Below are 10,731 nucleotides of genomic sequence, written 5' to 3'. Positions count from 1 at the left end.
CAGGTACATCCTGTGTGGCTCTGGATGGCAAAATATCACCTCACAGCTCAAGATGGTTTCCCCCAAAAACAGGGACACGAGCCACTTTCATGCTGTCACAGCAACTGCCAAAAGAGCATCTGTAAAGAAGTTTATGGCTATGGATCTCATTTCCTTGAAGAATTAGCTTTTCTCTGGTTACAAGGAGACACAATGAAAGCCTGACTCAATAACTTCCACTGAGGGGGGGAAAATTAAACGTTAAAATACAAGACACAGGATTAGTAGCATCTCTGTCTGTAGAACAAATAGCACATCTGTCTACCTTGGAGATTAGAACTGGATACTTTATTCTGCTCCTACTAGTGTATAACAATGATCTAGAGAGTTTAACAAAGAACAGTTAAAATTCAGACTCTGCTTCCATCATTTTCTGCAGAATAAGTTCCTATAAATTGTCACACTTCTGGGAACTGAAAACCATACGCAAAATAAGCACATGTAAGGCTTGGTGTCCATTTCTGAAATGATTTAGCTGAAGCTAAGGACAAGGTGACAGCAAAAAGCTCCAAAAGCCTTGCCTGCAACTATTCATGTGATCCAATGCTGCCCTCTAGCAATGGGAGAGAGAAATAGCACCAACAAGCCCGCTGGTTTCAGGAATTTGAGGTTTTAGCATTAATACTATTTACTATGGAAAAAGTTGCTGAGAAAGGAAATAGGGGAAGTGTCTCCACAATTAGATTGCAATAGTCCATCTCAAGATAAAATGTTCTTTTAGAAAGATGCTGGGATAAGTTAACACAACCCACACCTATTGGACTGCTCTACGTCCTACATCCTCTCCAGCTGACCCAGGACAGCCTTGAAGACACAAAGGGACCTATTACTTCACTGGGCAGAGCTACTTTCTGTTGCTGAAAAAACTCCCTCCTCCGCCCTGACTTCTCTCTTCCATGTTTTAGTAGAGGGTGGGGCTGAAAGCTATTAGACCTAACTTGATACTTCTCATAACACCCACCCAACCCCTTTAATGCTTCTTAAATGCACGACATAGTGTCAGTTCTTCCTACGAAATGTAAGGAGGACTGGTCTCAAGCAAGGTTATATTATAAGATAACTATGGAGCCAGCTGTCAACCTTGAAATACAAATCAAACATTTAACTTGGCATAATGAACATTTATCTCCAGGAAAGGCAGTGGCGGATAATCCGTAGGACAAGACTACCAGGTTTACTATGCCCCCTCTTCAAATAACAATGACAATGATTTGAAGTAATAAGCCCAGAAAAGCCTTTTCATTTCCAAAATCACCTTTCCCGGAAAACTTGGAAGTTCGAACTTCACTATGTGAGATTTCACTGCTCTGTATCAAGCCGACTGACCTCCACAGCTCAAGAGACTACCTGTTAGCTGATCCCCTAAAGCATAGAGAGATCTATTCAGGAAAGGGGAAACCAGGCATCAGGGTTAGCTGTGAAGTATGAGAAAATCTGCTTATATTTTATTGTTGGCTACAGACAGGTGTTTCCAATTTCTCATGTTTAGTCTTAAATGCATCCAAGTTTGTGTGTGTGTGTGTTGGGGGTAGAGGGAAGAACCAGATACACTTATTTTCAAACAAAAGCTGCCACATGTTTATTAAGACATTACCGGCTCTTAAGCACAGCTGGCTCTATAAATCATTTTCCATATATTATCACACATTCAGGAAAGTTTCTGAGACGATATATCAAGGCAGGCTTCTCTTGTGACTCAACTGGACCTGAGGAAAGAACAAAAGAAATTACATACCTGATTTATAGCTGCTGGTCATCAACAAACACATACTGGCAATGTAATCTTTAGAGACAGGATAGCCAAACTGCTTTCCCCTCCTGGCTAAAGTTTTGCCCAAAATGCCTGTAACTTTAAAAATCCTTTGTCCTAATTAAATATATATATCTGCATTCTCAAAGTCTCTCAACATTCATTAATCTCTGAGGAGACCAAACAGTGAACTGTGATGAAGAGGCCAATTGCAAAGCTCAATCTCAGAACCACTGTATCTCAGACCCGAAAGGACGCCATGAGAAGGGAAGGATGTTCTACGGTTTTAAATATTGGGCAGTAGAACTAATGGCCAGCCCCTTTATCTAGTTCTGTGAAACAGGACAAGTTGCTAATTTCTCAAGAAACATATATATAAGAGGATTTAAGCTCATACAAGCTATAGCTATATTTGAAGACCCATCTCTGTGTTATTAAGTCTTTTGTGGATTAAACATGTTCAGTAATTACAATTTTGATAAGAATTACTGAATGCAACATTAGAGATCAGACCTCAGAAGAACCGAGCCAGATTGTTGTGATTTGGGATAAGAAATTTCCAAGGAAGGTTCGACTTCAGCTAGACAGTTCCTGATCTACTTCCATCCCACCCCTCTAAATAAAGATGCAGTAACCTAGGGGTAGAGAAACAAAGCTCAGCTAATGTGCTGCTTCCACCAACTGACAGCAATGGATGTAACCTTAAAACCTGCAGAATTTGTAAGAAAAGGGTTTTCTTACTTCAAATAGTCTCTTTAGAAGTCTGAGTAATGGTGCAACCTGGAAAAGTGAAAAATAAGTCATCTAAACTTTGTAATTACCCACAGTATTTTCAATTAGATCACAGAGTGGCATTTAGGAAGATTTTAGTGAGAAAAATATGTAATTACAATCATTCACACCAGGCAGTTAGGTTCAGACTCCTCAATCTGACATTCTGGAGGATTTGAATGCCTCAGATTTTAGATAACATGCGTAAGCTTACTCCAAAGTTTCACATAGGGGTCTATGAAATACCTGATCAGAAATAATCAATAAAAATGTCATCAGTCCATTCCAGTCACTAGTATAGCTAGAAACAGTCTCATTCTACAGAGCAATGCCCTGGTGAAAAATCTAACGGCCTTTGGGTCTTAGAGAAAAGAAAATTTCAGTTATAAAAATACCAAAGGATTTGGAAGAGAATTCTAAGTGCAATAAGAATCTGCATCCTTTTATAAAATACAAAACTGAAACACTCCAAATCTGACCTGAAATGAGACTAATGCAATTATCCTGGTATAACCCATTTTCCTTTCAAAGTAAGTAGAACTTTAAACCACATTATTGTCTGGTATATTCTCCTTTCACAACTATTTCCTCAAAACCAATTTACATTCCTCCTTTTCTTCACTCCTGATTTTAGTTCATTTTGAAAGCAGGAGTTCCCTAAAGCATACAAACAGAAACACAGGGTTCTATGTAGCATTCACTAACAACACAAGGAGCAAGGAAAGAGGGCTGTGATTTACATCACAAGTTTTCTACTGAAAACTCTTTAGTTTGCCCTGAAGATCCACCTTGTCACCTGTATCTTCTGGCAATGATGTAATTAGGTTTTGTTTGTTCCTGTTTTATAGCCAAGTATGTCGGGTACAGAAAAGAACCTGGACAGTGCATGTAAGTTTTGGTTATCTTTGTGCTTAACACCCTTATTTACAGCTTACAGCTACAGGGAAAGAAACACCTTTTAAAAAGAAATCAATTAAATCTAGTGGAGTAAACTGAATTATTAAATCAGCAAAAGTTAATCTAAATATAAGGCACCAAGAAAGTGGAAATATTATTAAAGTGGCTACTTTTCCTCAATTTGACATTCTCAAAATAGTGCTTTCCAAAAAATATATATATTCCCCCAGTGAACTTTTCTGCTAGTGACATTTTATGGTAGAAAAATACCCGAAGATAATGAAGATGAGAGTCAAGATAAACAGGCTATAATTTACTAATTGTAGAATTAGGAATATACAGTATCTCTTCATACTGTCACACGTAGTTTATAGGTATCTCTGACTTTTAAACATAAATAATACCTACCTATACATCAGGGCCTTGCCTTTTTCATTCCCCAAGGCAAAGTATCCACTTCTTGGAGAAAAATCCATGGTATGAACATGAGAAATATTCTTCTTTTTAACCACTGGGAAGTTTGAAAATACTGTACAGGAAGGAAGATGAACCTGCAGGAGATAATAAAAAGCTTTAAACTGTAACAACTGGGAGCTCATGTTTCTTGAATTGTAATCTTCATTCTATCTTTCTGCTGAAACATAAAGCTCATTTTGATTGTAGCACACAAGGAAGTACAGCCTATTAGTGCAGCAAAGTATTCCAAAATCAAGTTTGATCTTTCATTTTTTTATTACTTTATTTTTATAGTTAAAAGACATGACTGCAGTTTTGCTACATGAATTTCTTACACAGTGGTGAAGTCTGGGCTTTTAGTGTACCCATCACCTGAGTGGTGAATATTGTACCCACCTCACCCTCCTCCCACCTTTCCAAGTCTCCAATGCCTATTATACTATCCTCTGTGCCCATGTGTACACGTTATGAAATTTGATCTTTAATGCGTTATTAACTGAGAAGAAAAGGAGGAAAGAGAAAAAAGCATCAACACAGCATCTAGCATGATGCCTCAGAGATTCAAATGTTTGTTCAATGAATAGATTAATGAATAAACCAAAGCAAATAGCACCCACTCTAGCTTAATGGCCACAGTAAAGAATACTAAAATCTGATCACAGGGAAAAGAGATTTTAAACATGAAGATTCATCTGGTTAGTTAAACAGTGAAAAAAATTAAACATTATAAAGTCTGATTTTACATAACTGAAACCTAGGCAGAGTCATACCACATATATTCTACTACCATAAAATTGCCATTTTGTACTTTTAATTTTCAATTATCGTATATACTCTTTGCCTTTTACAATTTCTCCTCAAAGAGGGCTGAATCATGAAAATCTAACTCCAAGTGAAACTGTCCTGATTTAGAGAGAGCCAAAAGCTCGCTCACCTCAAAGCCAGACCTAAGTATGAGGAGGAACACACATATCTCTTTCTCCAGAGTCTACTTCCTAAATTCAAGAGACAGGTCCTCACCCAATTTGTGGATGAATAAAACCCAGGTGTGGAAGCAGTTACCTTTAGGCCACAATTGTAACAACACTCACTTTCAGATGTTCTCTAGCTCTCCGAAAAGATATAGCACCTTGATGTTCAAATACATATAACCGTTACCATTCAGCTATTTACCTGGACAGTTAGTCATCCTCCATACTTTCAGGTCACACTTTATACCGTCAATCAAAGTGATTTTCACAGACAAGTGCTGTGATACATACACCTATTAAACTGCTTTCAGTCAGTCATACATTAGGCCAAATTCTGATACATACTTACCGACCATTTTGTCAAGAAAATACTGTTTACAGTGAATCTCCAAGCCACATTCAATTATTTTCAACTTTGCTGGAAGGCAGGTTCTGCCTGCACAGCACAGCATCAATGTGAAGGCAATGGTGCTAATGAGAAGTGGTCTTGACCCATTAAAGCTAAGTTGGCAGTACCCCAATTTGGTCTTCACTTCTAAAGTTCTTAAATACCACTCTCTATAAAGGTTCCTCAAGAAATTACTTTAAGTATTTATATTAAGTATATATATATTTTCAAGCACTTAGTAAAAAAGCAGACTCCTGTTTTATAGAGAGAAGCCACAACATGGATATTGCAAAAATTTATTTACATTTAATTTGGGAAGGCAGATATTATATAAATCTGTGATAAGTACCTTGGTTTAACTGTGTTTCGCTTGGGTTATTGTTAACTTTGTATCCTCCAAGCATGCCCCAATTATGAACAGATGATCCAAAGCATCAGGAAAGCAGATGACCAGGAAAAAACATTTGCTGCAAGGGCTAAGGACAAAGTTGTCCTACCCTCTGCCTTTTGTTCCCACCCTCTTCACCTGAAACTACAAAACCATGCCTCAGGCATTCACTCACCAACTTCCTGGAATGACTTTGAAGTTTGGGGAGCTGGTTTTCTGACTCTTCCTCATCAAAATACACTAGAACCAATCTTTCTATCTGAATTTTTCTTTTCTTTTTTTTTTTGAGATCAAGTCTCACTCACTGTTGCCCAGGCTGGAGTGCAGTGGCGCGATCTCAGCTTACTGCAACCTCTGCCTCTTGGGGGCAAGCAATTCTTCTGTCTCAGCCTCCTGAGTAGCTGGGATTATAGGTGTGGGCCACCACACCCAGCTAATTTTTTTATTTTTAGTAGAAATGGGGTTTCCTCTTGTTGGCCAGGCTAGTCTCGAACTCCTGGCCTCAAGTGATCCTCTCACCTTGGCCTCTCAAAGTGCTGAGATTAAGGTGTGGGCCACCGCACTTGGCCTAAATTTTATTTCTGCTACTGACTTGGAATATGGGGTAAAGGAGGTGGATTGTTTACAATGTCCTCCTAAGACATCAATAGTATCTACCTGCAAGTATCTACACTTCCCTAGTGTAACCTCTCACAATCCCTCAGGCCAATGATCTCACCTGATTAAAACTATGCTGTGCTCTGACATCTATTTATAGTCTCTGTTTTAAAAGCTACAATTGGCCGGGCGCGGTGGCTCAAGCCTGTAATCCCAGCACTTTGGGAGGCCGAGACGGGCGGATCACGAGGTCAGGAGTTCGAGACCATCCTGGTTAACACGGTGAAACCCCGTCTCTACTAAAAAATACAAAAAGCTAGCCGGGCGAGGTGGCTGGCGCCTGTAGTCCCAGCTACTCGGGAGGCTGAGGCAGGAGAATGGCGTAAACCCGGGAGGCGGAGCTTGCAGTGAGCTGAGATCCAGCCACTGCACTCCAGCCTGGGCCACAGAGCGAGACTCCGTCTCAAAAAAAAAAGGCTACAATTGAACTATTTATTAGGAAAAATGCCTATAAAGATCCAACTTCTTTAACTCCTGGCCTCAGGTGATCCATCCGCCTTGGCCTCAAAAAGTGCTGGGATTACAGGCGTGAGCCACCACAGTCGGCTTTCTAATACCATTTCTATCACAACAGTTAAGTATCCAGATATCAAAATTCAACAAGTAAAAGCTCACTCATCCTTGATTTAATGGGTAGAAAGTTCCATGGCATTCTACTACATCCAAAATTGTTGATGTAACAGGAATTTGACTTCTGAGTCTCCTGCTATTCCAACAGCTGAAATTCACAGTGATTTGTAATGGGATGACAAAACTGTCTGAATCATTCATTATAAGGGATTGATTGCATTTAACGATACTAACAATGTTTTACCAAGGCATTATGGAGCTGCTATGCCTGGCTTCTTTCCATTAGATATTATGGTTGACTACCATTTAAAAACTGTGATTTGGCTTTTACTAATGAATTCCTTGTGTGATTTTGCCACAATAAAAAAAATATAAATGCTGTCATGATCACTGAAGCAAACTATGCAGAACTAACTATTATATGTCTTGCAGAATATATTATGTCAACAGCAGATAGATCCGATGGTTTTCTAAAACAATTTACTACCATTAAAGTGATAAAAGGTTAATATTACTAGTACACCACTCCCATTAGGGAGCAGGGATTTTAAAGCTGACTTGAATTAGAACCTTCTCATTTATCAAATGATTCATTCAACAGAGAGGCAATAAAATGCTATGCTGTATTTTTCACTCTTTTTCCAGCAAACCATTTTGTTGTTGTTTTTGACACAGAGTCTAACTCTGTCACCCAGGCTGGAGTAGAGAGGCACGATCTCGGCTCGCTGCAACCTCCACCTTCCAGGCTCAAGCGATCCTACTGTCTCAGCCTCCTGAGCAGCTGGGATTACAGGCGCCCACCACAAAGCCCAGCTAATTTTTGTAATTTTAGTAGAGATGGGGTTTCACCATGTTGGCCAGGCTGATCTTGGATTCCTGACCTCAAGTGATCCACCCGCCTTGGCCTCCCACAGTGCTGGGATTACAGGTCTGAGCCACCACGCCCAGCGCAACAAAACATTTCTTAAGGAAATCATATGCAGAATCCCAATATATACCAGAGACAACAATGATACAGCTCTACATGATACAAGTAGGCGCTTAGCCTCCTCCTTGCCCTACATGCCATATAAAGCCCTGTGCAGAATCTAGGACTCTGTGGAATTCAGCCAGAAAACCAATGAACTGCTAGAAAAAAATGTGGCATCCAAATCACAATTCTGCCCTTTATTAACTGTTTACTTTGGTTAAGTTAATCCTCTGAAGAACTGTTATTTGACTCAAACTTTTTGTAGAATTCTTTGTAAATCTTTGTAAACTATATATTCTAACACAAAGCTGATGGCAGACGCAAGGCTTTTTGCCAAGTGAGCACAATAAAAATAACACACTTTGTAAAGTGTGTACAATCTGGTAGTAAACACATAGCAGTAAATGCAATTCTGCTATTCAAAGTTCTATGCCACCTGGTGCCTTGGGCAAAAAATTGTTAAGTGAATGAGGAAATTGGTTCTGCCTGAAGAGTAGGAAACTTCACAGAGATGGGGTGATACTGAAGCTGAGCTCTAAGGTTGGGCAGAAAAGAGTTTCCATAGGCCCAAGGCTGCTATCCTTAGAAAGTTCTGGGCCGGGCCCGGTGGCTCACGCCTATAATCCCAGCCCTTTGAGAGCCCGAGGCGGGCAGACCATGAGGTTGGGAGTTTGAGACCAGCCTGACCAACATGGTGAAACCCCCGTCTCTAGTAAAAAAAACAATATAAAAATTACTGGGCGTGGTGGCACAATCCTATAATCCCAGCTACTCAGGAGGCTGAGGCAGAGGAATCACCTGAACCCAGGAGGCGGAGGTTGCAGTGAGCTGAGATCGCACCACTGTACTCCAGCCTGGGCAACAGAGCGAGATTCCATCTCGGGGAAAAAAAAAAGAGAAGGTCTGTTTACAAAGGTGGTCATCGCATGGTGTTGGAGAACTTGACTAGCACACAATTCCTTATACTGGCATGAAACTTTCCCTGAATGATATGGGTAGCTCACTGTGCCTAAACTGTTTGTACAAACAATGTGGTTTATGCTAAACACCCGGCTTTTCTTTTGGGAATCTAGAATTTTGGTACATGCTAAGCAGAAGGGTACAAGATAGGCAGAGGTGGTACCTGTATGAACTCCCAATAAAAATCTTCCGCAATGAGTCTCTAATTAGCTTCCCAGGTAGAAAACACTTAACACATGTTGTTACATCTCATTACTGGAGGAATTAAACTGTCCTGTGTGACTCCACTAGAAGAGGACTCTTAGAAGGTTTCCTCTGGACTTTACTCCATGTACCCTTTCCCTTTGCTGATTTTGCTTTGTATCCTTTTCACGGCAATACATTTTAGCCATGAGTTCAACGAACATATGCAGAGTCCTGGAAGTTGTCTATAGTTAGCCACCAAACCTGGAGGTGGTCCTGCAGATTCCTGACACGAAGGGTATATTCACAGGTACTATCTAGCTATTTAAATTACAATACTTTTACACAATTTAATTTTCAAGTTCAACTTACTTTCAAAACCCAAGAACTGCCTCCGTTCCATTAAGACAACAGGTCTTAAAAAGGCAGATGAGGAAAGAAAATTGTGAAGAAGCGTCTGCCTTAAATATAGTCCTTAACATTAACACTATAAGAAACCTCTGAAAATGAGGACCACTTTAGGAATGGTGAGAATGGACAGCAAAGCTTTCCTGAAAGAACTGACATAATCAAATGTGGTGGTTACTGTGCATCCTTCCAACAACCACATCCAAAAGCTATAATCCTAGTAATTTCTACATCAAAAGAAGCCACTGTTTTAAAAATAATTCAACACTCTCCTTTCCTGTTACTCTTGCATGTTTTCAACTTAAATTTAAAAACTAACAATGATAAAGGAGTAATGAAATATTTACCAATCTGACTGCTTCTTTCATTTTTTCTGAAGCAATTGCCAAGATTTCTGTAGTAGGATTGAAGGTCAGAGAAGTAACACCTGTAACCAAGTTCATTATAGCTTTTATTGGCTTTGGGTTTGTTTCTTGGAGACAAGAATCTTGATTGTATATATTTACCACTCCACAATTGGAACTACAAAGAGAAAAGGGATTAAAGTAGATTAAAAAACAAGTAAAAGGGCTTTCACAACCTAAGTGAATATAGATTTAACCCCACAAACTGGTATTTACAGGAATCATATGTTACAAAGAGTCCAGCTATCACCACTATAGCCACAGATGTCCTATAGAACCTCCAACCAAACAGGCTGAAAACAGAATTCAAATTCTCCCCATTCTGTTGACTTCTTGAAGGTTAAACTTTACTGACTCTTCTTGCATCCTGTTTCCTTCACAGTCACCTCTTTCTCCACTGATTCTTGTCCTCAGGATTCTATTTCCAACCTACTTCTAGTGTCTCACTCATCTCATTTACTCCCACAGACCACCTAATCACCCACCACATCCAAATCAGTGCCTTTAGTCCTAATTACGCACTGCATTCCTAACGGTTTGTGGGGGTGGCCACATGCATTAATTATCTCTTCTAACACCATTACCCCTCCTCCCTTCCTTCCGCCTCCCTTCAATGACAATTCCACTCCTCTGGTTGCACAGGCTTGGAGCCTGAGAACATGAATACTTCTCTCCCACTCCTCATCTTCTAAGCATTTATCAAATACATTACAAACATCCTTTGCCTATTCCCCTATTGCCATTCCTACTGTCCTGGTGACTCATTACCTGATGCCTGCCTACTGGTGCAGTGACCTCAAGGCTCATCGACCTGTCCCTTTCTTCCTCTTCTAAAAGCTTAAAGATTTGCTTAAGATTCTTTAAGAATAACTTTAAGATTCTAAAGCCTTAAATGGTCTTTAGAAAAGCACATCAGAAA

At 39.7% G+C, this 10,731-nt stretch overlaps 1 protein-coding gene across 1 annotated transcript in view; it reads right to left on the bottom strand.

The window, feature by feature from the left end:
- Nucleotides 1–1,593: 1,593 nt before the first annotated feature.
- The window catches only part of UTP18 (UTP18 small subunit (SSU) processome component homolog (yeast)), a 34,495-nt gene continuing 25,357 nt past the window's right edge, over nucleotides 1,594–10,731 (bottom strand). The window contains exons 11-14 of the mRNA XM_011959994.1: nucleotides 9,756–9,930; nucleotides 3,866–4,008; nucleotides 2,531–2,569; nucleotides 1,594–1,745 (exon numbers count right to left, since the gene is read on the bottom strand). Of these exons, the coding sequence (XP_011815384.1) occupies nucleotides 2,545–2,569; nucleotides 3,866–4,008; nucleotides 9,756–9,930 (343 nt within the window). The 3' untranslated portion in view covers nucleotides 1,594–1,745; nucleotides 2,531–2,544. The remainder of the gene's footprint in view (nucleotides 1,746–2,530; nucleotides 2,570–3,865; nucleotides 4,009–9,755; nucleotides 9,931–10,731) is intronic.

The sequence above is a fragment of the Colobus angolensis genome, unplaced genomic scaffold (assembly GCF_000951035.1).
Source record: "Colobus angolensis palliatus isolate OR3802 unplaced genomic scaffold, Cang.pa_1.0 Scaffold50, whole genome shotgun sequence".
Lineage (NCBI taxonomy): Eukaryota > Metazoa > Chordata > Mammalia > Primates > Cercopithecidae > Colobus > Colobus angolensis.
The sequence above is the reverse complement of the archived record's forward strand: the minus strand, read 5'-3'. Positions and strand labels throughout refer to the sequence as shown.